We start from the raw sequence: 27,964 nt of genomic DNA, 5'->3' as shown, positions 1-27,964 counted from the left end.
CTCAATGTGGTTTTGAAATTCCTGGAATCACATTGGTTTGAGCCACTTAAAACCGTGGATTTTAAATATCTCACATGAAAAGTGGTCTTGTGTTGGCTCTGGCTTCGGCCAGGCATGTGTCAGAATTGGCGGCTTTGTCATAAAAAAGCCCTTACCTGACTTTCCATATGGATAGGGCAGAGTTGAGGACTCGTCCTCACTTTCTCCCGAAGGTGGTATCAGGTTTTCACTTGTACAAACCTATTGGGGTGCCTGCGGCTACTAGGGACCTGGAGGATTCCAAGTTACTGGACGTAGTCAGGGCCCTGAAAAATTTTATATTTCCAGGACGGCTGGAGTCCGGAAAACTGACTCGCTGTTTATCCTAGATGCACCCAACATGCTGGGTGCTCCTGCTTCTAAGCAGACTATAGCGCGCTGGATTTGTAGCACTATTCAGCTTGCGCATTCTGCGGTGGGACTACCGCAGCCTAAATCTGTTAAAGCCCATTCCACATGGAAGGGGGCTCATCTTGGGCGGCTGCCCGAGGGGTCTCGGCTTTACAACTTGGCCGAGCTGCTACTTGGTCAGGGGCAAACACGTTGCAAAATTCTACAAATTTGATACCCTGGCTGAGAAGGACCTTGAGTTCTCTCATTCGGTGCTGCAGAGTCATCCGCACTCTCCCGCCCGTTTGGGAGCTTTGGTATAATCCCCATGGTCCTTACGGAGTCCCCAGCATCCACTAGGACGTCAGAGAAAATAAGATTTTACTCACCGGTAAATCTATTTCTCGTAGTCCGTAGTGGATGCTGGGCGCCCATCCCTAGTGCAGATTGTCTGCAATACTTGTAAATAGTTATTGTTACACAAATCGGGTTGTTATTGCGAACCATCTATTCAGAGGTTCCATTGTTATCATACTGTTAACCGGGGTTCCTATCACGAGTTATATGGTGTAATTGGTGTGGCTGGTATGAGTCTTACCCGGGATTCAAAATCCTTCCTTATTGTGTCAGCTCTTCCGGGCACAGTGTCCTAACTGAGGCTTGGAGGAGGGTCATAGGGGGAGGAGCCAGTGCACACCAGATAGTCCTAAAGCTTTCTTTAGATGTGCCCAGTCTCCTGCGGAGCAGTCTATTCCCCATGGTCCTTACGGAGTCCCCAGCATCCACACTACAGACTACGAGAAATAGATTTACCGGTGAGTAAAATCTTATTTTCTCTGTCATCCATCTGGGGGACGCTGCGCTGTTACTTGTGGGTTAGAGGTGTGTGGTAGTGGAGTTTGGCACAGAATCTATCAAAAAGCTGCCTCCTCCCCCCTCTAACCCCTCCCATCTCTTTCCTGCTCAGCCATCACCCAGTTTTAGTTTTGTGCCTGTGGAGTACAGACACAGTTTTTCTTTCTCCTTAGATTTTTTTTTTTTTTTTGCTTTTAGAGTTTATTCTCAAGAGTACCTAGTCCCTGTTTACAGGTGACAGGTACTACTGGAGTGGGTTTAGTATCCCACTCTGAGCTGCTGCTGAGGCCACCACACTTTGGTCACTGGGGCCTTTATTCACTTCAGGATGCGGCAGGAATAAGGTACAGGACAGCCACAATCTGGGCTAGGCTGTCCCCTCTGTTATTGTCTCCTTTTATGTATGCAATCCCCCCCCGCCGGCCAGCCGCCCGCCGCATCGGACACCTTCTCCCTCCACCCGCAGTGAGAGTGACTGATCGGGTTGTGGGGACTTGCAGAGACTAGGTCCGGGAGAGTGTTATACACTCCCTGGGACCAACACAAAGCTGCTGCGACAGCCGCTATGTGTAGCAGCGCGCGGGAGCCAGAACTTCCGGTTTCGGCAATTACACAGTGAATAGCCGCGGCGGTTACGTCAGACGTGCAGGGACGGCTTCCCGCCCTGCTCTGCCCGCGCGCTTCCTAAAGGCTCCGGGGCGCCATCTTCTCCGGCTGCAGACTGGGGGACGCTGTGCTACTCAGGCACACACGGAGCACTATCTTCCAGGGGAAGTTTTTTCATTACAGTCACACATCTAACCACAAGTATATGGTGGGCTAGCCCTAGTGGGGGATAGCAGTCAGCCTTCTTGGGGACACTAAAGATAACTGCTAGGTCACTTGTCTAGGGATTTATAGTACATGTTTACTACTTTTAAATATTAAACATAATTAGAATAAGAAATGGCCAGTAAACCGGACAGGGCTACAAAGGGAAAAACGGCCTCAGTAGTTTATTTTTCCTGTTCACAGTGTGGCTCAAAGCTGGCTAAGGGTAGTGCTGACGCAGGTACCCTCTGTACTTCGTGCTCTGGTGCATCAGTGGTGGATCAGCAGGGAAGTTCCACAGATCAGTCTATGCCCCCATGGGTCAAGAACATGGTGGATGCCATTTCAGATTTGCATCAGTCTAGGTCGGAGGCTGAATCTGCTCAGACTCAGGTGGAGCCTCTGTGGGCCCAAAATATGGGCAAGTGTCTTACTGATTTAACTCATTCTTTAAATAAGTTTGATAATTCTGCCAACAGTTCCGCTGCTACTAAGCGACCACAGCCGTTACCTGCTATAGCGTTTCCGGGAAAGGAGTTGGATTCTCTGACATCTCCATTGGAGGACGGGGAGGTAGATCCTGAATGGGACGAAGTTTCGGCTTGGGAAGATGAGGAGCTATCTACTAGTTCAGGTGTTAGATTACTAATAGAAGCCATTTGTCAGACTCTTAATATTCAGGATGCGGCAGTGGCGGAGACTTCCTCTGCCTTTTTCAAACGACAGAAGAGACAGGTTACTGCCTTCCCTTCTTACTCTCACTTTGCGGATATTTTAAAAGAACCCTGGGTTAAACCGGATTCTCGTTTCCAGGCTCCTAAGAAATTAAAATTTCTATATCCTTTTACGGAGGAAGATACAAAATTTTGTGAGACAGCCCCAAAGGTAGACTCTCCTATTTCACATTTGGCAAAAGCTACGGTTATTCCTTTGGTACAGTCCGTGACTTTAAAAGACCCTACCGATAGGAAGATAGAAGCATTACTAAAATCTATGTTTTCTTTATCAGGTGTCTCTCTCCGTCCAGTTCTGGCGGGTGCCTGGGTCCTTAAGGCCGTGGATGAATGGCTAGCACAGGTCGTATCTGGAATGCAGTCGGACGATCCGTAGGAAGCCATTCAATTAGCAGAACAGATTTCGGAGGCTCTTACTTATGTGAGTGAGGCCTTGTTAGATTCTGTTGCGCTACAGTCCCGTGTTTCTGCCTTGACAGTATCAGCAAGACGGTCTCTTTGGCTTAGGGTTTGGAATGCTGATTTGGACTCGAAGCAGACTTTGACGGCAGTTCCTTTTGAGGGGGAGTTTCTTTTTGGATCGGAGTTGAAGAAGATTATTTCAGATGATACTGGAGGAAAGAGCCCCTTTCTTCCATCTGGTCCTTTCGTACGCAGGGCAGAGGTAGTTTCCAATCCTTTCGTGCTTTCTCCAGATTTCCACGAAGAGGGTCATTCAGAGGTAAAGGATCTCAGGCTACTCGCAGACCGGCCAGTAAGCCTGCCGACAAGCCTGATGCATGACGCTTCAGGTCTTCCGGAGGGATCGATGAAGGTTGGGGCTCGGTTACTTCAGTTCAGGGAAGTGTGGCTCCTGTCGAAACCAGATCGGTGGGTAATGGGGGTCATATCCAGAGGATATATGTTGGATCTCGAAGAGACAGTCCCATTCCGGCTATTCGTCACACCTCTCCCAGACTATCCCTCCAGACGTCAAGCTCTTCTCCAGGCAACAGCAACTCTCTTACAAAATGGAGTAATCCTTCCGGTTCCCTCTCCTCAGAGGGGTCGGGGCTTTTACTCTGGTCTTTTTCTTGTGGACAAACCGGATGGTTTGTTCCAACCCATTCTGAATCTAAAAGCCCTCAACCCGTATCTCTCAACCCAAAAATTCAAGATGGAATCCATTCGCTCAATTATCGCCGCCATGGAGCCAGGGGAATATTTGGCTTCAATAGACATAAAAGACACCTACTTATATGTCCCGATTTGGATAGGACATCAATCTCTTCTGAGATTTGCAGTCGGTCCGTGGCATTTTCAGTTTCAGGCTCTTCCCTTTGGTCTCTCTACGGCTCCTCGGGTTTTTACAAAGGTCATGGGTCATGTCGTCACGGTTCTCCGTTGTCAAGGGGTAAACATCACTGCATACTTGGACGACCTGTTGGTCAAGGCCCCGTCAGCGGAGATTCTCACTCAGAACCTGCGTCTAACGACAGAGACTCTACAGTCATTCGGGTGGATAATCAACTTTCCAAAGTCGTCTTTACTCCCTTCCCAGAAAATGTTTTTTCTGGGACTTTTATTCGACACCAACAGCCAGAAGGTGTTTCTTCCTACGGACAAGATTCAGGATCTGCAGTCCAGAATCCGGACCCTGTTACACTTACCGGTAGTGTCGGTCCTCAGATGCATGCAGGTGTTAGGCAAGATGGTGTCCTCATTCGAGGCAGTCCCATACGCCAGATTTCATGCCCGACCTCTTCAGGCTCAGATTCTGAGCTGTTGGGCTCGGACGGATCCACGTCTCGAATTGCAGTTGATCCGCTTGTCTGTAAAGACTCGTCAGTCGCTTCACTGGTGGCTTCACAGTCACAATTTGAGAAAAGGAGCGCCGTTCACGGTTTGGTCTTGGATGATGGTCACCACGGACGCAAGCCTCAGTGGTTGGGGAGCAGTGTTACAGACTCATCACTTCCAGGGGCGCTTGAACAGTCAGGAGTCAAAATTACAGATCAACATTTTGGAATTGAGGGCGATCCGGTATGCACTCCTTCAGATTCAAACCATGGTACAGGGTCATCCAGTTTGTGTGCAGTCCGACAATGCCACGGCAGTGGCTTACATCAACAAACAACAAACAAAATTGCAGCTGGTCCGCAATGAGAGAAGTCGCTCAGATTCTCACGTGGGCGGAACGTTGGGTTTCCGTAATATCCGCAATTCACATTCCAGGAGTCGAGAACTGGGAAGCAGATTTTTTGAGTCGTCACACGATTCATCCGGGAGAATGGGAACTTCACCAGAAAGTGTTTCTCTCTCTAGTGGGCCGCTGGGGAATGCCCGACGTAGACCTAATGGCGTCTCGCCTCAACAAGAAACTTCCTCACTACGGCTCGAGGACTCTGGATCCTCAAGCATTTCTGATCGATGCTCTAACAGCTCCGTGGCAGTTTCAACTGGGTTACGTGTTTCCGCCAATTCCACTGCTTCCATGTCTACTTCAACGCATTCGGCGAGAAGGTCTCGCAATAATTCTGGTGGCTCCAGATTGGCCGCGCCGACAGTGGTACACTCTTCTGCGCAGCATGGTCGTCGGAGACCCCTTTCGTCTCCCCCTGCGACCAGATCTTCTTCTTCAAGGGCCTTGTCGCCACCCAGATTTAAGTCGGCTGGCTTTGACGGCTTGGTTCTTGAATCCAACATTTTAAAAGCAAAAGGTCTTTCTCGTTCTGTTGTACAGATGATGATTCGGGCTAGGAAACCGGTGACTTCTGGCATTTACCATAGGGTATGGCGTATTTACATTGCTTGGTGCGAAAAGCGGGACTTGACTCCCCATTTGTTTAGACTTCCTCGCCTGCTCTCTTTCCTTCAGGAGGGTCTCGATAAGGGCCTGAGGCTTTCTTCACTGAAGGGTCAGGTTTCAGCCTTGTCGGTTTTTTTTCAAAAGAAACTAGCGATCATTCCAGAGGTTCAAACATTCCTTCAGGGAGTACTTTGAATTCAACCACCTTTTGTTCCTCCCTGGGATTTAAACTTGGTCCTTACGGCCGTTCAAAAATCTCCATTTGAACCTTTGGAATCTGTGGAACTACACAAAAAGTTGTTTTTCTTTTGGCTATTGCCTCAGCTAGACGAGTGTCTGAGTTGGCGGCTCTTTCTTGCAGGCCACCCTTGTTAGTGTTTCATGAAAACCGGGTGGTTCTGCGGACTAAGCCTTTTTTCCTTCCAAAGGTTGTTTCCGCATTCCATTTAAATCAGTACATTGTCCTTCCAGCATTTACTCAGTCGTCTTCTCCTGGGGAGAACTCCCATTTGGCCCTCCTGGATGTTGCTCAGGCCTTACGTATTTGTCTCGCACGGTGTCTTTCCGTCGTACGGATACCTTGCTGGTTTTGATTGATGCTCCCAAACGAGGTTGGCCGGCTTCCAAGAACACTGTGGCCCGTTGGGTAACTTCGGCCATCAGACAGGCTTACGTGTCTTCAAATGTTTCGGTTCCTGACTCAATTAGGGCTCATTCGACTAGAGCAGTTGGAGCATCTTGGGCTGTTCGCGGTGCTGCATCTATTGAGCAGCTGTGCAGGGCGGTGACCTGGTTGTCAGTCCATACTTTCACAAAGTTTTTTACCGTTTTCATACTTTTGGTTTGGAGACTGCCTTTGTTGGGCGTCGTATTTTACAGACGGCTATGCCGTCAACGTCTCCCTCCTCTCATTAGCTTGCTTTGGGAATTCCCACAAGTAACAGCGCAGCGTCCCCCAGATGGATGACAGAGAAATAGGGATTTTTGTTTACTTACCGTAAAATCTTTCTCTGAGTCCATCTGGGGGACGCTGCGATCCCTCCCGTAGTTTTGTCTGGTTTATTTGGTTGTTTTTTTGTTCTGGTCTATCTCCTTTAGCTTGGCTAAACGTTAACCGAGTTGATGGCTGAGCAGGAAGGAGATGGGAGGGGTTAGAGGGGGGGAGGAGGCAGCTTTTTGATAGATTCTGTGCCAAACTCCACTACCACACACCTCTAACCCACAAGTAACAGCGCAGCGTCCCCCAGATGGACTCAGAGAAAGAGATTTTACAGTAAGTAAACAAAAATCCCTATTTTTTTTTTATTTTTACGATTTTATAGAAGTACATAAACAAAATCATGCACCCAAAATAGAACAACTAAGAACAGTGCTGTCAATACAAGAATTGATCGACAAATAGGTGATATAATGTACAAAAAAAATGCTTTCGCAAAGTGAAACCGTAGTATGCACAAGATATCAATTAAAAGGTACGAACACTGGGCCTAATTCAGACCTGATCGCAGCAGCAAATTTGATCTCTATTGGGCAAAACCATGTGCACTGCAGGTGGGGCAGATGTAACACTTGCAGAGTGTTAGATTTGGGTGGGTTATACTGTTTCTGTGCAGGGTAAATACTGGCTGCTTTATTTTTACACTGCAATTTAGATTTCAGTTTGAATAACTATCTCTGCACATGTTATATCTGCCCCCCCTGCAGTGCACATGGTTTTGCCCATTAGCTAACAAATTTGCTGCTGCGATCAGGTCTGAACTAGGCCCACAATCTAAAAAGAGAAATATATAGCCAGACAGAAGGGGAACCCAGGTAATTGCAGCAGAGTAGGGAGATTACGGAATCGCGAAGATGTCTGTGGGGATGCCGAATCTTTGATTCTTAGCATCTGTCCCACATTTTGTATTAAGTACTCATGGTATCTCTGCTCATATGGCAGTAACATTTGTGATGAGGTACCTCATTAACAAGGGCTCTCTATTGAATTTATGGGCAAATCAGTCTCTAGCCACAGTAACCTTGGCAATGGTGGTACAACATAAAGGTTGTATCCTATTAGCTGCTGTAATTTAACTTGCGATAAACAAGAGACTCTTTCTCCGGCAGGGTCCACAGGTTATCCACAGGATAACAATGGAATATGATGGAGCGACATCGGATTGGCACCAAACAATCAAAAGCTTTCAGGCCTCCAAGGATGCAATGGGCCCGACCATAGCATCCGCGCCCACTGGCTCAGGCAAATCATTTTTTTGTTTGGTGCGGCAGGAGCCGGCCATGGTCAGAGGGCTGCTGTTCCTTTTAGCAGTCATACGCTTTTTTATGTTATTTTTTTTAGTCTTACTAGTTTTTTGAGTGATCTTTCTAAACGGTGTCTTATATGCTTAGAAAGAGTCGCTCCAACAACTCTCTGCCGGGCCACAACAACGCTTACCGACGAGTACAGTGCTGTTTCGACAGGCATCTGTGTCTGATATACTAGCAGGTCCAGCAGACGTTACCAGGCCGTGGCCGGAGCACGTAGAGATGGTAAGGCATCTATTCCGCTTAGTAGATATAATACGGACACAGCCGCACTGTTTCGGGAGGAGACTACCAAACAGTAGCTGACGTGGCTGCCACCGCGGGTGCACCAGCGCTAGGCCTTAGGGATCTTAGGCACTAGGAATAGCATGAGGCCGCGATCCCTAGGGTTGATGTCAGCATGGGGAGTTAGACGCTCTCCTGGTCTCTGGGTAATTCCTACAGCTTCTTTACCAGGAATGGGGTACACTATTAACCCATACATTCAGCTCCCTACCTACGGTATATAATTTTCCCCCAGCAGCTTCTCATATGAAACAAGCTGATAAACCAATGGTAAGAAAACCTTCACCGGCTACACAGGATGATTCATCAGAAGATGAAAACTCAATTTACTCTACTTCGGCATACAAAGAGGAGGAAGAGGGTCTCAGCTCAGTGGATATAGCTGAATTAATTAGAGCAATGAAGGCCATTCTATCCTTAGGGGATTCCGCAGAGCCTGTGTTAAAAACCAAGGCACCTGTATTTAAACGTCCCAAAACAGTTAAGACTGAGTTTCCAGGGTCAGACCAGCTGACTGAAATCATGGAAGAGGCTTGGGCTACACCCAATAAAAAATTATCCTTTTCCAGCAAGGGACTGTTTAAAAAAAGGAGGTGGCTCCTAAAGTAGATACGCATGTGATTCGATTAGTGCAAAAATCTTTATTGCCTTTACCGTCAACATCATTAAATGATGTCATGGATAGGAGAGTGAATGGTTTTCTGAAAACCATATTTTCTCTGTCTGCGGCAGTCATAAGGCCAGCCATGGCTTCAGCTTGGATGGCAAAGGCAGTGGCTGCCTGGGCTGATGCACTGGAAGAGGATGTTTTTTCAACTTCTAGATAGCAAAAATCCTATATAGCTCATACAAAACAGGCTGCAGTAATCTTTGGAAGAAGCAGCATTAGATATGGGTACTATTGCTTCTAGGGCATCAGCCTCAACAATAGCTGCTCGCAGAGCACTTTGGTTATGTACGTGGAGATATTCTGGAGTCAGAAGCAGAAGTTTCCTTCCACATATAACCCCAAACCTAAGGGTCCAGTTTTTTGGTCACAAGGAAAGGCAACGGGAAAAAGTGATCGTAAGCAGCCCCAATACAATAAGTTGGGTTGGCTTACCCAACTTATTGTATTGGGGCTGCTTACGATCACTTTTTCCCTTTGCATTGGGCTACCAGAGTGCCAGCTCCCAAACCAGAAGATAAGCCATCAGCCTGATGGTGCGGGCCTCCTCCTGGGGGACTCCCGGGTAGGGGGCCAGCTTCTTCAGTTTGCACAGATCTTACAGCAGTCTACAACAGATGCCTATGTGCAAGATGTGGTATCTGTAGGTTTCTAGGTTATGTTTTCCCCTTCAAGAAGCATCCTCCTCGTTGGTTCTTCTGCACTAGCCCGTCTCCGGTGGAGGCGAAGGCAAGGGCCTTGCAAGAAGCAGTTCAGAAATTGCTTCAGTCAGGAGTAGTCATTCCAGTACCCCCTGCACAATGAGGACAGGGTTTTTACTCCAACCTGTTTTTGGTTCAGGAACCAAATGGGTCTTTTCGACCCATTCTCAATCTCAAAATGCTAAACAAATACATTTGGGTACCACGGTTTCACATGGAGACGTTGCGCTCCATAGTTTTGGCCTTGGAGCCAGGGGATTATATGGTATCCCTGGATATTCAGGATGCATACCTACATGTTCCTATAGCACTGTCCCATCAGTGTTATCTCAGGTTCGCCATCCTCCAGCAGCATTTTCAGTTCCAGGCCTTACCCTTTGGGTTAGCCACAGCCCCCAGAGTATTTACCAAGATCATGGTGGTTATGGCAGCTTATCTCCGCAAGCAGGGGATAAGAATTTTTCCATACCTCGACGACCTTTTAATCCTGGCACAATCACAGGAATTGCTCCTGTGCCATCTCCAAATGACAATAACATGTCTGCCGAGGCACGGGTGGCTCATGAATTGGGCAAAGTCATCTCTGGTTCCGTCACAACGTATGACTCGGGGGCTGTACTGGATTCAAGTCTGCAAAAAGTATTTTTACCTCGGAACAAGATATCCAAGGTACAGTCAAGGACTCAGGAGTTGTTACACAGTCAAACAGTATCAATTCACTCAGCAATGCGAGTGATGGGTTTGATGGTGTCAACATTCGACATGGTGGAGTATGCACAATTCCATTCAAGACCTCTGCAGCATTTGATTCTGGCCAGATGGAATGAAGTACATCAGACAATAAAGAAACAGACTATGGTACTTTCAGAAAAGGTAAGAAAGTCATTAGCCTGGTGGCTACAGACATCCCATCTAGACAAGGGGAGACCCTTTTGGATTTCAGATTGGGAGATCCTGACAACAGATGCCAGTCTTTAGGGCTGGGGAGCAGTGTCGGAAAATTATGGTTCCAGGGACAATGGACCACAGAAGAAAGTTGCCTGCCAATAAACATATACATGGCACTGATTCAGGCAAAGGACACTCTTCAAGGAAAACCAGTCAAGATCTGCTCGGACAATGCAACGGCAGTAGTGTACCTCAACCATCAGGGAGGAACCTGCAGCCAAACAGCAATGAAGGAGGTAAGTCACATACTAAAGTGGGCAGAGCTCCATCTCCCAGCCTTGTCCGCAGTATTCGTTCTGGGAGTCCTAAACTGGGAAGCGGACTTTCTCAGTCGACACGCCATTCAGGCTCTTATAGACAAGTGGGGATTGCCAGAGATAGATCTCATGACGTCCCATCTGAACAACAAAGTGCCCGCATACGGGTCAAGAACAAAGGATCCCAAAGCGATCTTTGTGGACGCCTTGTCAGTGAAATGGGACTTTCATCTTGCGTATCGGTCATCCTGTTACCCAGGGTGGTGAGAGAAATAAAGCAAGCAAAGGCTGCCGTGATTCTAATAGCTCCGGCTTGTCCCAGAAGGCATTGGTACACCGATCTGCATAGAATGTCGATGGATGCTCCACTTCTGCTCCCTCAACATCCAGATCTACTAAATGCAGGGTCCTTGTTATCACAGACATCTGGATCGACTGTCTTGACGGCGTGGCTCTTGAAACCTCTATCCTGAAGTCAAGAGGATTCTCACAACTGGTAATTCAAACAATGCTCAGAGCAAGGAAACCCTCCTCAACTCGTATTTATCACCGAATATGGCAGGCCTATATTCATTGGTGCAGTGAAAGAAGTATGGACCCGAAATCTTTGAGAGTTTCCATGGTCTTAGCTTTCCTTCAGGCAGAAATGGATAAAGGTTTGAAGATGGCTTCCTTGAGAGTGCAAGTATCAGCATTGACTGACTGTATGGTTCCAAAAGAAAATTTGCCAATATACAGGCTGTGCGTACTTTTTTCCAGAGAATGCTGCGCATTCAACCGCCTTTTGTTCCTCCTAGAGCACCTTGGGACTTAGGTCTAGTCCTGAAAGCTCTTCAAGTTGCCCCGTTTGAACCACTTAATAAAGTGGATCTTAAATGGTTGACAGCTAAAGTTCTCTTTCTACTGACTATGGCATCAGCTAGAAGAGTGTCAGATTTAGGAATGCTGTCATGTCGTTCCCATTTTCTGATTTTTTTTTTTTTTTATCCAGATAAAGCAGTTCTCAGAGCTAGATCTGGGTATCTTCTTAAGGTGGTGTCTAAATTCCACCTTAATAAAGAAATTGTAGTCCCGGCTTTTCAGGTATCGGGACTTTCTGAGGGAGAAGCATCGTTGGACATAGTCCGTACCTTAAGGATCTACGTGGATCGTACCCGTGCCATCAGAAAAACAGACACTCTCTTCATTCTCTACGGATTTCAGAAGAGGATGGCCTGCCGATAAGCAGACACTAGCGAGGTGGCTTCGGATGACTATTTGAGAGGCATATTCTCAAGCTGATTTACCTGTTCCGGCTAATGTCTCTGCTCACTACTCGTAAAGTAGGTCCATCGTGGGCAGCACAATGTGGCAGATATGTAAGGCAGCCGCATGGTCTTCCATTAACACATTCATTAGACATTATGCCTTGGATACCTTTGCCTGTCAGGATGCTGAATTCAGGCGAATGATTCTCTTGTCCAATCAGGAGCGTCCCCACCATTAAATTGCTTTGGGACATCCCAATGTTATCCTGTGGATAACCTGTGGACCCTCCCGAAAAAATATACGTTATGGTAAGAACTTACCGTTGACAACGGTATTTCTCCTAAGTCCACAGGGATCCCACTCGGACGCACCTGATTTGAGGATCCTTTCAATCACTAACCTCTTCCTTCTAGTATGGAAGGTTGTGCATGTGTGGTGTTCTCGTCTGATTAGGGCTCTCTATGGTGCTTCTGCCTTGAGCTTTGGGAAAACAACTGATTTGCTTGAGCCAGGAGGCGGGGATATATGGACGGGGCCGTCGCATGCTGGGAGTCCGAAAGCTTTGACCGATTGGTGCGAATCCGCTGTCGCGTCATCATATCCCAATGTTATCCTGTGGACTTGGGAGAAATACCGTTCTCCTTAAGAACAAACTTACTACAGTCTTTAGCAAAATAATCATTACAGTAAACTTACTTTTGCTCTTGTACTTTTGATTTTATATCGTGAATCTGGTTCACAATTACATTTATTTTCGTTTGTGCTCATTGAAATTGGCTTCCGGGAAGAAACATTTATTTTTTGTTTCTTTTAGCTGGTAGTAGATTGGCTGGAAAGCATTGCCAAGGATGATGTTGGAGACTTCTCTGAAAACATTGAGTTTTATGCTAAAGCAGTATACTGGTATGTAATGAAATAAATGTATAGCTTCTTAGGGGAGATGTGTGTTTTTGTGGAGTGTTTGCAATATTAATGCTGAAGATGTGATCAAAAGCTTATACCACTTTCACATCGCAATGCCGGGTCCTATACAGCAATTTGAAACGGGACCTTCCCGGACCCGGCATTGGACCCTACACACAGCCATCTCGACCTGGCAATATGCCAGGTTGGGTTGCGATCCGGGGGTGGAGACGGGGCCGGTGCAGAGGTGGCGCTCTGAGATGGCATCTCCGCCACCTGTCCCTATGCAGTCAACGGGTCCCGGGTCGCATCGACCCGGCAATCTGTACACACTGCACCTGACCCGGGAATAACCCTTCTTTATTCCCAGGTTGAATTACCGTTTCAGGGGACCTGGGAATTCGTACGTGGCCCCTTTCACACCGTACAGAGACCCAGGTCGGTATCTGGTTATTTTGCTTTGTGAAAGGGGTATTAGAGTCTCAACCAAAGTTCTACTGGGCTGCTTGGGCTCCGGTGATGTGTGTTTCAGTCTACAATCTAAAATAAAAACATCCATACTGTATGTATTTGAGTGTTGCCCTACATTTAAGAGCGAAGGATCTTGACAATTTGTGAATATTGTCATCAATTTACATAAATGACAGCAATTCCACATTGGTTTTTCTAAAATGAGTACGTCACAAATAGCATATCTTATTTCCATTTGTGTCCGTGTAATAGTTTGCAATAATACGTTCAGAAATTTTAATTGTGTCTGAGCAAATAAAAATCTCTTCTATCACAAATGACCTACTGTATATCACTTGGTCACAGAATATAACATCAGTCTCTTTCTTCTAGGGAAAATACTCTACACGCATTGAAACAGAGAGGTTTTTCAGCATTAGGCAGCAGTCGGCCATTGGTCTCTGAACTGGTATGTGTAAACTGGAAGACTTGTATATGGAACTAATTTAACGTTTTGGTTTTATAGCCACTAATGCGAAAGTCTTTTTACACACACCATAAAACTGGGACATGCTTAAAATATCACAAATTACAATGTAAATGGTGTTTGTAGCAGTATAATGATATGTTAGCACCCATATCAGTTCGACTGTCTCAGTTGATCCCTCCACGTATGCCACTGCTGCCGAGTTCTGCCAGTGTGTCTCTTGCCCAATCGTATATTGATGCTCTTTTTAATGACCGACAACTTTTTTGTGATTATATACAGTGTTATCATAGAAGGATCATTCTGGGTTTATAGATGCACTTCTTAATCAAATGAAATGTGTGTTCTCATTTTCTTCTTGCTTTAATGATTTGCTGAATGAAGGATCCTGATGCTCCTATTAGACAGAAACTTCCCTTAGATGATCTTGATCGTGAAGATGATATCAGACTGCTGAAATACCTTTTTGCATTGATCAGAGCTGGAATGACTGATGAGGTAAACTGTATTTTAAGTCCTTCACCTGATCCGACTTTATCTGTGCGATAATCATTTTCTTCCAAATTTAGCTTGAACTTTTTCTATTTGTATAACCTGAAATCTGACTGTCAATCAAAGAGCCAGTGCTAATCTCAGGAGCAGACCCTCCTTGCAGTGTCATGTGTTCCTGCTGATGTCCATGTGATAGTGTCCTATACAGCTATATAATGCTGTTGTTTTTTACGTTTACATTTGTTTCTTTCACGTATAACAAAATTAGTAAATCTTGAATTCACAGGTGGAATTTATCACTGATTACCAGAGGGTGTTGTGGAAATATCACATCAGAAGTGTTTTAATCCTTAACCAAATGGATTCATTTAGGGTCAAAGTGAACTAGCCTTGATCTGTTCAATCAAGTATCGCTACCCTGTACGTTAAGCCCAAGAGGGAGCACTGCACACAGATTTACTTCCTAGCAACTGCAAGGCAGCCCGGCATTTAATGCATCCCCTGGGACTTAACGTGTGCGGTAGCACGCAGTTTCTGGCACTTTACGGGTAATGCGCATTAACCTATAGTTTTACTTGCTGGGAAACTGACTAATAGGAATAGCTCCATTAGGACACAATATTAGGATTGGTCCAGTTGTTTCCCTGTGCTTTCAAACAGACCAAGTAATGTTGCAAAACAGCATATCACAAGTTATGTGCCTGCAATAAATCTTTAGCGGCTGTCTGACCATCCGAGAATTGGAGTGACATGAATTGTGCCCTAATGGCATGTCCAAACTGTGACCACTTTTAGAAAATGAAAAGGTAAAACAAGAATATGCAGATTTAAAAAGATTGTGTCCATTCAGCACTTTAAAGGTGCTCAAATGAACTCCTTTAATGCTTTACCCTTGCCCAAACGTATAAAATCATTGAGGGAGGTTGGCCAACGTTGGCGTCTTGGGGGACGTAACGAAGTTAGGCACTTTACTTGCTAGAACTAAGGAAGGCCTGTATCACAGCATGAAAAGTAGAATATTAATTTATAATGCCACTTCAGTATCTGTAACGTAAGATGGACAGAATTGGTGAGCTAAGTACATACCTGAACTCTACCTTCACCCCCTCTTTATGTGCTTGTAAAGTAATGCAACTAAATTTGTAGATTGTACTTTGCTGTAAAAATTATGAAATCAAAGTCTCAAGGGCCATTTACCTAATGAATGGCATGCTGTTTGTCAATCAGAAAGAAAAATATATGCTTCAGGCACTTTGCTGTGTTGCCAGCTATGGTATTAACACTTATGTGGGTTAGAAATACAGTGAGTTACCATGTGTCCTGACCTAAGCCATCTAGGATAGATACATGTTTGACTCCTATTCCCCGCTTCTGGCTTTAGCCAGTTGGCGGGAGCTATCAAAAAAAGGAGTTAATTTTGCCAAACAAACTACACTTAAACCCTTACAACCACAGGATAGATTATATACTGTGTAGTCTGCTCTACTTCTGATGAAAGTTTGGTCATCATTTTGCAGTATCCCGATCATCTGTAAAATCTTTCTTCATAGGTGAGATGTTGGTGCACTCTTTTCTTAACAGAGCATATTGCTTCTCCTGCTAGTATATAAAGAGGCATCGCTAGTTCTTAGTCTGTTTTCTTGAATCTGCTATTGTACTGGTCTTATTTCTGGCTGTTTACGTCTTGGTTTCTTTATTTCTTTGTGAACCGTAAGCTATAGCTCCTAGTTATTACCTGATTTTCCTGCATACAGCTATTACTACTTTGTAGGTACGTTAAAGGGCAACAGGGTAGTAAGTGGTGCTTAGGGTTTTCTGTGTTTTTTCGTTATACTAAATTTAAAAACACATAGTAAAGATACAAATAAATAATAGTGTTTATGCTGTAGTAGCAATGTTATAATATTTTATCCATTCATAATACAAAGTAAATAATAATTTAAAAACTTGGAAGTAATATTTCTCAATTTTTGCTTAATTAGTCTGTGACATTGGTGGTAGTAGTAGTCAACTACCATTGTACAAAGCACTGCAAAAGTATACGCAGGTTACAAAAATAGTTCTTTAATCGGAATCTGCTGTTTACGCCTATATTTCTCTAACGTCCTAGAGGATGCTGGGGACTCCGTAAGGACCATGGGAAATAGATGGGCTCCGCAGTAGATAGGGCACTTTAAGAAAGCTTTGGATTCTGGGTGTGCACTGGCTCCTCCCTCTATGTCCCTCCTCCAGACCTCAGTTTTACACTGTGCCCAGAGCGAGATGGGTGCACTGCATGGAGCTCCCCGTAGTTCTCTGCCTAGGAAGCATTTTTGTTTGGATTTTTTTCTACATTTTTACAGGGAGCACTGCTGGCAACAGGCTCCCTGCATCGAGGGACTGAGGAGAGAGGGGCAGACCGTCTTAATTGATAGGCTCTGCTTCCTCGGCTACTGGACACCATTAGCTCCAAAGGGGGTGAACGCAGGTTCTTACTGGGCGTCCACCCCCAGAGCCGTGCCGCCATTCTCCTCACAGAGCCAGAAGAAACTAAGTCAGAAGACGTCTCAGGCGGCAGAAGCTTTCAGAGCTTCACGGAGGTAACGCACAGCACTGCAGCTGTGCGTCATTGCTCCCATACACCTCACATACTCCGGTCACTGTAAGGGCGCAGGGCGCAGGGGGGGCGCCCTGGGCAGCACTATAACACCTCTCTTATGGCAAAAGACAATATACATGTACAGGTGGGCACTGTACATGTATATAAAAGAGCCCCGCCATTTTTTAATAACTTTGAGCGGGACTGAAGCCCGCCGCCGAGGGGGCGGGGCTTCTCCCTCTGAACTCACCAGCGCCATTTTCTCTCCACAGCACCGCTGAGAGGAAGCTTCCCGGACTCTCCCCTGCTTACATACGGGGAAGGGGTGTTTAAAAGAGAAGGGAGGGGGGGGCACATAATTGGCGGATAACATATTATACAGTGCGGCTGGGGAAAAACATTTTGTGTTGGTCTCCAGGGTCATTGCGCTGGGGTGTGTGCTGGCATACTCTCTCTCTGTCTCTCCAAAGGGCCTTAAAGGGGATACTGTCTTCAGAAAAAAGTTTCCCTGTGTGTGTGTGTGTGTGTGTGAGAGGTGTGTCGGTACTCGTGTGTCGACATGTTTGACGAGGAAGGCTCTCTTAATGTGGAGGGGGAGTGCTTGAGTGTCATATCGCCGTCGGCAGCGCGACACAGGAATGGATGGATATGCTAAATGTCTTAAATGCAAATGTCAATCTATTGCATAAAAGGTTAGACAAGGCTGAAGCTAGGGATCAGTCAGGTAGCCAGACCATGCCTGTCCCCGTGGCGCCAGGACCTTCGGGGCCTCAGAAGCGCACCATATCCCAGATCGATGACACAGATACCGACACGGATACTGACTCTAGTGTCGACTATGAAGATGCAAAATTACAGCCGAAGGTGGCAAAAGGTATTCGGTACATGATTATTGCCATTAAAGAGGTTTTGCATATTACTGAGGAACCCCCTGTCCCTGACACGAGGGTACACATGTATAAAGGGAAAAAGCCTGAGGTCACCTTTCCGTCCTCATTTGAGCTGAGCGAATTGTGCTCCTCACGTCTATGGGGGAGTCAAGTGTTGTGTGCACAAGCGCCCACCAGCTGGTGCCCAGTGGTGCAATTCAAGTGTTGCTTTGTTCAGGCGTGCACAGCTGTCGGCGCTAACATTACTGTTATGATGGTAACTAGTTAAAAAAAAAAAAAAGAAACTTCCTAGAGGATGCTGGGGACTCCGTAAGGACCATGGGGAGAGACGGGCTCCGCAGGAGACATGGGCACTTTAAGAAAGAATTTAGTTCCTGGTGTGCACTGGCTCCTCCCTCTCTGCCCCTCCTCCAGACCTCAGTTTGATTCTGTGCCCAGAGGAGCTGGGTGCTTTTCAGTGAGCTCTCCTGAGTTTGCTGATAGAAAGTTTTTTTGTTAGGTTTTTTATTTTCAGGGAGCTCTGCTGGCAACAGACTCCCTGCATCGTGGGACTGAGGGGAGAGAAGCAGCCCTACTCTCTGTAGCTAGGTCCTGCTTCTTAGGCTACTGGACACCATTAGCTCCAGAGGTATCTGTACGCAGGATCTCACCCTCGCCGTCCGTCCCAGAGCCGCGCCGCCGTCCCCCTCGCAGAGCCGGAAGACTGAAGCCGGGTGAGTATGAGAAGCAAGAAGACTTCACAGGCGGCAGAAGACTTCGTGATCTTCACTGGAGGTAACGCACAGCACTGCAGCTGTGTGCCATTGCTCCACACACCTACACATACTCCGGTCACTGTTGGGGTGCAGGGCGCAGGGGCGGGCGCCCTGGGCAGCATTTGGGACCTCATTCTGGCAAATGAACACATATATACAGCTGGGCACTGTATATATGTAGGAGCCCCCGCCAAAGATAAAAATTTAAGCGGGACAGAAGCCCGCCGCCGAGGGGGCGGGGCTTCTACCTCAGCACTCACCAGCGCCATTTTTTCTCCACACCACGCTGAGAAGAAGCTCCCCAGGCTCTCCCCTGCTGATACACGGTAGAAGAGGGTTGAAAAGAGAGGGGGGGCACATAATTAGGTGCAAAAAAGTATATAAACAGCAGCTACTGGGTTAACATTAAGGTACTGTTATTCCTGGGTTATATAGCGCTGGGGTGTGTGCTGGCATACTCTCTCTCTGTCTCTCCAAAGGGCCTCGTGGGGGAACTGTCTTCAGAAAGGACATTCCCTGTGTGTGTGGTGTCGGTACGCTTGTGTCGACGTGTCTGATGTGGAAGGCTATGTGGGAGAGGAGCGGGAGCAAATAAATGTGGTGTCTCCGCCGACGGCGCCGACACCTGATTGGATGGATATGTGGAAGGTTTTAAATGATGATGTAAATTCCTTGCGTAAAAGATTAGACAAGGCTGATGCATTGGGACAGGCAGGGTCTCAACCCTTGCCTGATCCTATGTCGCAGGGACCGTCGGGGTCTCATAAGCACCCACTATCCCAAATTGTTGACACAGATACCGACATGGATTCTGACTCCAGTGTCGATTACGATGATGCAAAGTTACAGCCAAAGTTGGCTAAATCACTCCGATATATGATTATAGCAATTAAGGAAGTTTTGCACATGACAGAGGAAACCCCTGTCCCTGACACGAGGGTGTATATGTATAAGGGAAAGAAGCCTGAGGTAACTTTTCCCCCCTCACACGAACTGAATGAGTTATGTGAAAAAGCTTGGGAATCTCCAGATAAAAAAAACTGCAGATTTCCAAACGGATTCTTATGGCGTATCCTTTCCCGCCAACGGACAGGTTACGATGGGAATCCTCCCCTAGGGTGGACAAAGCTTTAACATGCTTATCCAAAAAGGTAGCCCTGCCGTCCCAGAATACGGCTACCCTCAAGGATGCTGCTGATCGCAAACAGGAGGGTACCCTGAAGTCCATTTATACACATTCAGGTACCTTGCTCAGACCGGCAATCGCGTCGGCCTGGGTCTGTAGTGCAGTAGCGGCATGGACTGATACCTTATCAGAGGAGTTTGATACCCTAGATAGGGATACTGTCTTATTGACCCTGGGGCATATTAAAGACGCTGTCCTTTATATGAGAGATGCTCAAAGTGACATTAGTCTGCTGGGTTCTAGAATAAACGCTATGTCGATTTCTGCCAGAAGGGATGCTGTGGACTCGGCAATGGACAGGTGATGCCGACTCTAAACGACATATGGAGGTTTTACCTTACTGGGGTGAGGAATTGTTCGGTGAAGGTCTCTCGGACCTGGTCTCCACAGCTACGGCTGGAAAGTCAAATTTTTTGCCTTATGTTCCCTCACAGCCTAAGAGAGCACTGCATTATCAAATGCAGTCCTTTCGTTCACAAAGAAACCAGAAAATCCGAGGTGCGTCCTTTCTTGCCAGAGGGAGGGGCAGAGGAAAGAAGCTGCACAACGCAGCTAGTTCTCAGGAACAGAAGTCCTCCCCGGCCTCTGCAAAATCCACCGCATGACGCTGGGGCTCCACTGGCGGAGTCGGGGCCAGTGGGGGCGCGTCTTCGGAATTTCAGCCACATGTGGGTTCACTCCCAGGTGGATCCCTGGGCAATAGAAATTGTCTCTCAGGGTTACAAGCTGGAATTCGAAGAGGTGCCTCCTCGCCGGTTTTTCAAATGGGCCCTACCGTCTTCCCCCCTAGAGAGGGAGATGGTGTTAAATGCAATACAAAAATTGTATCTTCAGCAGGTGGTGGTCGAGGTTCCCCTCCTTCAACAAGGAAGGGGTTATTATTCGACCATGTTTGTGGTTCCGAAACCGGACGGTTCGGTCAGACCCATATTGAATTTAAAATCTCTGAACCTATACTTGAAGAGGTTCAAGTTCAAGATGGAATCGCTAAGAGTGGTCATCGCCAGCCTGGAAGGGGGGGATTTCGTGGTGTCACTGGACATAAAGGATGCGTACCTGCATGTCCCCATTTTTCCACCTCATTAGGCGTACCTAAGATTTGCGGTACAGGACTGTCATTACCAATTTCAGACGTTGCCGTTTGGTCTCTCAACGGCTCCGAGGATTTTCACTAAGGTAATGGCGGAAATGATGGTGCTCCTGCGCAAGCAGGGTGTCTCAATTATCCCGTACTTGGACGATCTCCTCATAAAAGCGAGATCAAGAGAGCAGTTGCTGAACAGCGTATCTTTCACTGAAAGTGTTACAACAACACGGCTGGATTCTCAATATCCCAAAGTCGCAGTTGGTTCCTACTACTCGTCTGCCTTTCTTGGGCATGATTCTGGACACGACCCAGAAAAGGGTTTATCTTCCGATAGAAAAAGCCCAGGAGCTTATGACTCTGGTCAGGAACCTTTTAAAATCAAGACAGGTGTCCGTGCATCATTGCACTCGAGTCCTGGGAAAGATGGTGGCCTCATACGAGGCCATTCCCTTTGGCAGGTTCCATGCAAGGACTTTCCAATGGGATCTTTTGGACAAGTGGTCCGGATCACATCTACAGATGCATCGGTTGATCACCCTGTCCCCCAGGGCCAGGGTGTCGCTCCTGTGGTGGCTGCAGAGTGCTCACCTTCTCGAGGGCCGCAGATTCGGCATTCAGGATTGGATCCGGGTGACCACGGACGCAAGCCTCCGAGGTTGGGGAGCAGTCACACAGGGAAGAAATTTCCAGGGTCTTTGGTTAAGTCAAGAGACTTGTCTGCACATCAACATCCTGGAACTGAGGGCCATATACAACGCCCTACGTCAAGCGGAGGCCTTACTTCGCAACCAGCCAGTTCTGATCCAGTCAGACAACATCACCACAGTGGCTCATGTAAACCGCCGAGGCGGCACAAGGAGCAGAGCGGCAATGGCGGAAGCTACCAGGATTCTTCGCTGGGCGGAGAATCATGTAAGCGCACTGTCAGCAGTGTTCAGTCCGGGAGTGGACAACTGGGAAGCAGACTTCCTCAGCAGACACGACCTACACCCGGGAGAGTGGGGACTTCATCCAGAAGTCTTCGCATAGATTGTGAGTCGGTGGGAACTGCCACAGATAGACATGATGGCGTCCCGCCTCAACAAAAAGTAACAGAGGTATTGCGCCAGGTCCAGAGACCCTCAGGCAGTAGCGGTAGATGCCCTCGTGACACCGTGGGTGTTCCGGTCCATCTATGTATTTCCTCCTCTTCCTCTCATACCCAAGGTGTTGAGAATAGTAAGAAGAAAAGGATTGAGCACAATCCTCGTTGTTCCAGATTGGCCACGACGGACCTGGTATCCAGATCTGCAGGAAATGCTCACGGAAGATCCGTGGCCTCTTCCTCTAAGGCAGGACCTGTTGCAACAGGGACGCTGTCTGTTTTAAGACTCACCGTGGCTGCGTTTGACGGCATGGCAGTTGAACGCCGGATCCTAGCGGAAAAAGGTATTCCAGTTGAGGTTATCCCTACGCTGATAAAGGCTAGGAAGGAAGTAACAGCAAAACATTATCACCGTATATGGCGAAGATATGTTTCTTGGTGTGAGGCCAGGGATGCTCCTACGGAAGAATTCCATCTGGGCCGTTTCCTTCACTTCCTACAAACTGGAGTGGATTTGGGCCTTAAATTAGGCTCCAATAAGGTCCAGATTTTGGCCTTATCCATTTTCTTTCCAAAAGAATTGGCTTCTCTCCCAGAAGTTCAGACGTTTGTTAAGGGAGTACTGCATATTCAGCCTCCTTTTGTGCCTCCGGTGGCGCCTTGGGACCTTAATATGGTCTTGGACTTCCTAAAGTCACACTGGTCTGAACCACTGAAAACTGTGGAGTTGAAATATCTCACTTGGAAGGTGGTCATGTTATTAGCCCTAGCTTCGGCTAGGCGAGTGTCGGAATTAGCGGCTTTATCACATAAAAGCCCCTATCTGGTTTTCCATATGGATAGAGCGGAATTGCGGACACGTCCTCAGTTCCTGCCAAAAGTGGTTTCATCCTTTCATATGAACCCACCTGATGTGGTGCCTGTGGCTACACGGGACTTAGAGGATTCCGAGTCCCTTGATGTGGTCAGGGCTTTGAAGATTTATGTAGCCAGGACGGCTAGAGTCCGAAAAACAGAAGCACTGTTTGTTCTGTATGCAGCCAACAAGCTTGGCGGCCCTGCTTCAAAGCAGACTCTTGCTCGCTGGATCTGTAACATGATTCAGCAAGCGCATTCTACGGCTGGTTTGCCGTTACCAAAATCGGTCAAGGCCCATTCCACTAGGAAAGTGGGCTCTTCTTGGGCGGCTGCCCGGGGGGTCTCGGCACTGCAACTGTGCCGAGCTGCTACTTGGTCGGGATCAAACACCTTTGCAAAGTTCTATAAGTTTGATACCCTGGCTGAGGAGGACCTCCTGTTTGCTCAATCGGTGCTGCAGAGTCATCTGCACTCTCCCGCCCGTTTGGGAGCTTTGGTATAATCCCCATGGTCCTTACGGAGTCCCCAGCATCCTCTAGGACGTTAGAGAAAATAAGATTTTACTTACCAGTAAATCTATTTCTCGTAGTCCGTAGAGGATGCTGGGCGCCCGTCCCAAGTGCGGACGACTTCTGCAATACTTGTATATAGTTGTTGCTTCAATAAGGGTTACGTTATTGTTGCATCGGGCGTGAACTGATGCTATGTTATTGTCATACTGTTTACTGGATTGTTATCACAAGTTATACGGTGTGATTGGTGTGGCTGGTATGAATCTTGCCCTTGGATTAACAAAAATCCTTTCCTCGTACTGTCCATCTCCTCTGGGCACAGTTCTCTAACTGAGGTCAGGCGGAGTGGCAGAGAGGGAGGAGCCAGTGCACACCAGGAACTAAATTCTTTCTTAAAGTGCCCATGTCTCCTGCGGAGCCCGTGTCTCCCCATGGTCCTTACGGAGTCCCCAGCATCCTCTACGGACTACGAGAAATAGATTTACCGGTAAGTAAAGTCTTATTTATTTTTTTGTAGACTGCAGTTTTTTTGTTTTTTTTATTAATACAGAGAAGGTATGTGTGTTGTAACGATAATATTCTGGTAATTTTATCTTAAGATAAGTCTTAAGATAAAAACACAAGTTAGCTTTACTAGACTTTTCACTTATGTCTTAATATAATACAGTATGTTTGATATATCTGGAATATAAAATATAAATAAATATATGTATATGTTGCATTTAAGTGAGTAATTTCTCTAGCATCCATAAGGGATATTGGGGAGACTTGGTACAATGGGTGTAGATGGGGTCCGAAGGAGCCGGTGCGCTTTAAATTTCTTCACTGGGTGTTCTGTCTCCTCCCCTCTATGCCCTCTCCCACAGGCAGTTTACAAAAAAGTCCCCTCAGGAGAGGATGCACATCTCTGCAGCTCCAGAGAGAGTTCTGCAATTTAATTTAAACTCTTATTATTTTTGGTATGCTGTTTAGGCAACAGCGTACCTGCACCATGGGAGTTAGGGGGGGGGGTGTCGGTCACCGGCCTTGCAAGGTGTCTGAGCCGCTTCCCCTCTGCAGGGCCACTATCCTGAGAGGTTGTTTGTTTAGCGGGGCTCTGCACCTTAACTGTCGCAATCGCAGCACGGCACACACCCATAACATATGCCTGAAGGCGACGTCTGTGGGGAGTACAAGCCAGGGACCCCGCTAGGGGGCTCCCCCGGTTCATGGTGCGGCTAAACGTGGACGCGGCATATGGGACCCTCCCAGTGTAGACTGAAATCATTAGTGTTTCACTGTGATATAGTAAGCTGACAGCCTCACTGGGACTGTATAGCTGGGGTGTGCTAGTCCTCGCTCTTGTGCTCCTTTTCTCTCTCTCTCTCTCTCTCTCTCTCTCTCTCTCTCTCTCTCTCTCTCTCTCTCTCTCTCTCTCTCTCTCTCTCTCTCTCTCTCTCTCTCTCTCCTCACATACAGTAAGGGCAGGCTTGCTAAGTTTTACTGTCTGTGTGTATGTTATTGTGATTACTGCGAACATGGGTAAACCCAAACTATGCAGTGTATGCCACACCAGATTCCCTCCCTTATCTGATTTTGGCTCCATTCACATGAAACAATCTTCACAGCTCAGTGAAGGGACTGGGGGAGAGGGACCAGAGCCATCCTGGTTAGGGGCTCTTAAGACTTTGATGTCTGACATGTCATCAACAGGCTGTTGCGGATTTAGCTGCTAGGGCAGATGTTACACAGCCCCCCCTCCCTAACTCGGGACCACAGAAGTGTGGTTTACCTGCTCTACTCTGATTCAGATGAGGAAATACAGGAGGATGGGGATGACTTAGATCCCGTTAGTGGGGTTTCCGCTTCTGCTCAGGGTATTGAACCCCTCATTCTGGCTATACGGGACATGTTTAAAGCTCCCTCTAGAGGAAGCTGTGTCACAGCAGTCGTTTTTCTTTGCACAAATCAAGCCTAATGTCACTTTCCGTGATTCTGCAGAGTTAGATGACCTATTTTAATTAGACTGGAAAATCCAGACAAATACCAAGTGTCAAAACAATTTTTGCACACTTTCCCATTTGCTCCTGAAGGTAGGAAATACTGGGAAGAGCCCCCGGGAGTTGACGTTTCAGTCTCTCGACTGTCAAAAAAAAAGGTGGTGCTCCCTATCCCGGTCTCCTTTACCATAAAGGACCCTGGGGATAGAAAGATAGACTTTAGTGTAGTCTATCTACACAGTAGCAGGTGTATCGCAAAGGCCGGTCATAGCGGGTTGCTGGATGACCCATGCCATTCATACATGGGCTACTCAGATTCAGGAGGGCCTGTCCGGGGATATGACTCTGTTCGCTACGGTGACTCTTCTGAAGCAAATTCAGGACACTGCACGCGTCCTGTGTGACTCGCTTAAGGAAATGGGCAATATTAATGCTAGGACATCTGCCATGGCAGTGTCTGCGCACAGGGCCTTGTGGTTGTGTCAGTGGATAGCGGATGCAGATTCCAAGCGTAGTGAGGAATCCCTCCCCTTTTCTGGGGATTGGCTCTTTGGGGTCGAGTTGGATACGTGGATTTCCAAAGTCACTGCAGGGAAATCTGTTTTTCCCCTCTAGGGCCCCGCCAGCTAGGCGTTCCTACCCGTGGCCGTGTGTTTAGTCCTTTCGGTCTAACAGATTTCGATCTAAGGCCAGGTGTGCCTCCAATGCAAATAGAGGTACCAGAGGTAAGACAAAGAGCTGCAACCACCGGTTTTTAGGAACAGAGCACCAGTTCTGCTTCCACTGAGTCCTCAGCATGACGGTGCACACCCACCCCGAGGGGATCTCGACTGCGTCACTTCAGCCGCGTCTGGGTGGTTTCCTGCCAGAATACCTGGGTCAGGGACCTCTTTTCTCAGGGCTAGAAGCTCATGTTCGACGGTGCTCCTCCCCAACGCTTTTTCAAATCAAGCTTACAAGCTTTGAAGGATACGCAAGTTACGTTGCAACAGGCCATTCAAAAGTTGGTCCAGTCCCACGTCATTGTTCCAGTACCAATACCACAATGAGGCAGGATTATTACTCCAACCTATTTGTGATACCGAAGCCGCACAGAACCCTAACATAAAGGTTTTCAAGTTCAAAATGGAATCCTTGAGAGCAGTAATTGCAGGCCTGGAAGAACAGGAATTCATGGTTTCCTTGGATAGCAAGTACACCTACCTTCATATTCCTATTTGGCCACCTCATCATGCTTATCTGAGGTTTTCCCTGCTGAACGACTACCAGTTCCCGGCACTGCCCTTTGGCCTGTCCACAGCTCCGAGGGTCCAGGGGGTTAATGTTGTCCATTACCTGAACGATTTTCTTATAAAAGCGAGATCCAGGGAGCTTTTATTGCTCCATATCGACCACACTATCCAGCTTCTGTCACACCATTGGTGGATTCTCAATTTACAGAAGTCCCACCTGGAGCCAACTCAGTGGCTCCTGTTCCTGGGGATGTTACTGGATAATAGTGGCCCAGAAGGTGTTCCTCCCGGAGGACAAAGCAAGAACACTTCAGGAGATAGTCCGCATTGTGCTCCGACCTGCTCGTGTGTCCAACCAACTCTGCATATTGTTGGGGAAGATGTTCTCCTCATATGAGGTGATCCGATATGGGAGGTTCCATGCCAGAACATTTCAATTGGATCTCCTGAGCAAGTGGTCTGGATCACATCTACAGATGCATCGGATGATACGGCTGTCACCTCAGGTCAGGATTTCCCTCCTGTGGTGACTGCAGTCCTCCAATCTCCTGAATGGCCGGAGATTCAGGATTGGATCCTCCTCACAACGGATGCGAGTCTGAGAGGATGGGGAGCGGTCACCCAGGGGGCGCAGTTCCAGGGCAGGTGGTGAGCCCACGATGCCCTCCTTCCAATCATCATTCTGGAACTTCGTGCGATCTACAATGCTCTGATTCAGGCCTCTCCTCTGCTCAAGGATCACGCAATCAAAGTACAGTCGGACAACACCACAGCAGTGGCGTACATCAATTGGCAAGGAGGAACAAAAAGTAGAGCCTGCATGCGAGAGATGTCGAAGATACCCCTCTGGGCGGAAAGAAATGCAAGAGCAATGTCAGCAATCTTCATTACGGAAGTTGACAACTGGGAAGCGGACTTCCTGAGTCCTCACCATCAGGTGTTTCAGCAGATCATCGACCGGTGGGGCAGCCCACAGATAGACATGATGGCTTCTTGACTCAACAAGAAGCTTCACTGGTTTTGCTCCCGAACCAGGGACCCTCAGGCGAGAGCAGTAAATGCACTGACGTCGCCTTGGCCTTACCGGCTGGTCTACCTGTTTCCTCAGATTCTGTTGCTCCCAAGGGTGCTCAAGCGAATCAGAAATCAATGAGTCCAGGCAATTCTGATTGCCCCGGAGGGCGTGGTACGCGGATCTTCTGGACATGTCCGTCGAAGACCCTTTGCCTCTACCTTTAAGAAGAGATGATCTCCAACAAAGACCGTTCGTCTACTCGGACTTACAGCATCATGGAGGTTGAGCAGAACACCCTAACTCACAAGGGCCTTTCCAAAAAGGTTATTGCTACCATGGTTCAGGCCAGGAAACGTGACGTCAAAACACTATCATCCTATCCGGAGGAGATGTGTCTCCTGGTGCGAGGAACGCACGTATCCGCCTGCGGAGTTCCACTTGGGATGTTCCTTACGTTTCCTGCAGGCTGGTGTAGATAAGGGCTTGCGTC

General features: G+C 47.4%; 1 protein-coding gene across 2 annotated transcripts in view; it reads left to right on the top strand.

Moving 5' to 3' along the window:
- Positions 1-27,964, top strand: part of NUP107 (nucleoporin 107) — a 186,346-nt gene that overhangs the window by 109,670 nt on the left and 48,712 nt on the right. For both annotated transcript variants that reach the window (XM_063927509.1, XM_063927510.1), the window contains exons 10-12: positions 12,781-12,869; positions 13,713-13,788; positions 14,191-14,304. In XM_063927509.1, coding sequence (XP_063783579.1) covers positions 12,781-12,869; positions 13,713-13,788; positions 14,191-14,304 — 279 coding nt within the window. The remainder of the gene's footprint in view (positions 1-12,780; positions 12,870-13,712; positions 13,789-14,190; positions 14,305-27,964) is intronic.

Source organism: Pseudophryne corroboree, chromosome 6 (genome assembly GCF_028390025.1).
Source record: "Pseudophryne corroboree isolate aPseCor3 chromosome 6, aPseCor3.hap2, whole genome shotgun sequence".
Classification (NCBI taxonomy): Eukaryota; Metazoa; Chordata; class Amphibia; order Anura; family Myobatrachidae; genus Pseudophryne; species Pseudophryne corroboree.
This window is presented reverse-complemented; position numbering and strand designations above follow the sequence as displayed.